Source organism: Triticum aestivum, unplaced genomic scaffold (assembly GCF_018294505.1).
Source record: "Triticum aestivum cultivar Chinese Spring unplaced genomic scaffold, IWGSC CS RefSeq v2.1 scaffold42572-11, whole genome shotgun sequence".
Taxonomy (NCBI): Eukaryota; Viridiplantae; Streptophyta; class Magnoliopsida; order Poales; family Poaceae; genus Triticum; species Triticum aestivum.
In genome coordinates, this window is record NW_025226234.1 from 27,618 (window position 1) to 30,137 (window position 2,520).

Here is a 2,520-nt window from a genome sequence, read left to right on the forward strand (position 1 = left end):
AGGGTCAGTGAACTACTGTTTGTTACTCCTTATTTGTGTATCATCGTGTCATCACCGACGCCCTGTGAGATTGTTTTTCGGTGCCACTGGGTTGTCAGGAGCTGAGTGAGCCAATTGAACGACGAACGGGGCAACTACCGGCCGGTGTAGTAACCTTCCAACGAAGCAAAAAGATCCAACAAAAAATCATTGCCAATAAGGGCTAGCTAGGAATGCTCGCCTATATAAGTGGCTTCCTGCTGGAACTACAGCAGCAGGCATTCTCCGCGCACTGATCACTCACCTCCCTCCTCTCTCTCTTTTATCTTAGTCACGACTCAAGAACTCGAGCTAGCTAGCTAGCTACCTTGAAACAATGGCGGCTGCTGGTGATGAGAAGCTGTACCTTCTGGTGGCGTGTTCTTTGCTGCTGCTCGCCGTGGGGTGCCAGGCTAGCCCTCTGCAGATTGGGTTCTACCACGACAGGTGCCCCCAGGCGGAGGCCATCGTCAAGGGCGTCATGATGGATGCCATCTCCCAGAACCCCGGCAATGGCGCTGCCATGATCCGCATGCTCTTCCACGACTGCTTCGTCGAGGTACACACTAGCCACTCACCGGAAGAAATAAATTGCATTGCAAACATGTATGTTTACTTTTATAATTGATTAATTTTGTTGTCTCGTCGGTGACCACCTTAGGGCTGTGACGCTTCGGTCCTCCTGGACCCGACCCCGTTCAGCCCAACGCCTGAGAAGCTCAGCGCGCCCAACAATCCCTCCCTGCGCGGCTTCGAGCTGATCGACGCCATCAAGGACGCCCTCGAGGCGGCCTGCCCGGGCGTCGTCTCCTGCGCCGACATCATCGCTTTCTCGGCCCGCGACGCGTCCTGCATCCTCAGCGCCGGCAAGGTGGACTTCGAGGTGCCGTCCGGCCGCCGCGACGGCACCTTCTCCAACGCCTCTGAGCCGGTCAAGTTCCTCGTCCCACCCACGTCCAACCTCAGCGACCTCGTGGACAGCTTCGTCGTCAAGGGCCTCGACGCGGAGGACCTGGTCATCCTCTCCGGTGCACACACCATCGGGCGCTCCCACTGCTCCGCCTTCGTCCCTGACCGCCTCAACGTCTCCTCCGACATCGACGGCGGCCTCGCCGCATTCCTGCGTGGCCAGTGCCCCGCCGACGCCACCCCGGGCGGCAACGACCCCACGGTGATGCAGGACGTAGTGACCCCAAACGATCTGGACAGGCAGTACTACAAGAACGTGTTGTCCCACACGGTGCTCTTCACCTCCGACGCAGCGCTCCTGACATCGGAGGAGACGGCGAAGATGGTGGTGGACAACGCCAACATCCCCGGATGGTGGGAGGACAGGTTTGAGAAAGCCATGGTGAAGATGGCCGGCATCGAGGTCAAGACCGGCGACGAGGGACAGATCAGGAAGAATTGCCGGGCCATCAACTACTACTAAGTGCACGAATGTTCGTCTACGTGCATGCATGGCGATTCTTTCACTGCGCGTTATGCAAACACTGTTGTCTTTTCTTTTGTTATTCCTTTGTTCGATTCTCGCCAACATCATGTAAGTGCGCTGTCAGCCAATGTTCTTTGTATTTGGGATAATAAAGTGATGCATGCAACATGCATGTTTTGAACAGAGACCTTGGATGCTTTGAACATGAAATGATTGACATGTGAACCCCTGCCACGATTTCATGAATCAACTAGACAAATCCCCGCGCTTTGCTGCCGAAATTTAAGTATGAAATATAAACAAAATAATAAATTTTTTTATTAATAATCATGAATAGTTCCCCATTAAATAATATTTAAGAGTATGCACAAACAAAGAGCACAGAGATATAATTTCATAGTTTATAGCATGTCCTATTATGAGCACATAAGCTTTATATACTCATATAAGCTTTATATAATTTCATATAGTTTCTTCATGTAGGCATGAGTTAGTGCCTTCTAGTATGCAACGTCAAATTGAGTATTAACATTTAAAATAACCATAAAATAGCATACCATCAAATTTAACAAATGGGAAAGAATACTCCAGAAAGCATAACTTTAAATTGCTTTGGGTTGGATTTTTCTATAATAGAGGATACATAAACCTTGGGAAAATGTGACCGAGTCTTACAACCAAAATAGTGCAAATGACTTGGTTTTCTATCTTATAATCTACAAAAACTGATTTGGACCAAAAAAAAGTAATCTAATCGCACAAATTGATTTTTTTGTAGTCAACAACATACAAAGATGAATGACGCGGGATAAATCATAGTACACACTATTGTCTTATTGCATGTCTGTATGTTGTGGACCAGATGAAGAAAGGTGAGGCTGGTCGCCGACCGGCCGTTCCCTCTGGCGGCTGTCGAGGGCCATGAGCAATAGGACTTGGGCACAGTGAGTGAGCAACACACGGAAGTGCCAAAAGGAGCCAACCACATACCATAGTGAAATCTATAGTTAATGGATGGTAGCATGGCATAAACAACAGAAACGGAGAAGTGAGGAATTATCTGGCTT

General features: G+C 49.3%; 1 protein-coding gene across 1 annotated transcript; it reads left to right on the plus strand.

Annotated features, from left to right (window-relative positions):
• Positions 1-250: 250 nt before the first annotated feature.
• Positions 251-1,638, plus strand: LOC123172532 (peroxidase 2). Its single transcript, XM_044589488.1, has 2 exons — positions 251-577; positions 680-1,638. Exons 1-2 carry the CDS (start codon positions 356-358, stop codon positions 1,448-1,450), a joined length of 993 nt encoding a protein of 330 aa, XP_044445423.1. The 5' UTR covers positions 251-355; the 3' UTR covers positions 1,451-1,638.
• Positions 1,639-2,520: the final 882 nt, after the last annotated feature.

What these genes read in the sequence shown, in the direction of transcription:
- LOC123172532 (XM_044589488.1), top strand. Translation starts at nt 356, where the DNA reads ATGGCGGCTGCTGGTGATGAGAAGCTGTACCTTCTGGTGGCGTGTTCT. An exon ending in TCCACGACTGCTTCGTCGAG is followed by an intron (nt 578 to 679) that starts GTACACACTAGC and finishes TGACCACCTTAG; the next exon opens with GGCTGTGACGCTTCGGTCCT.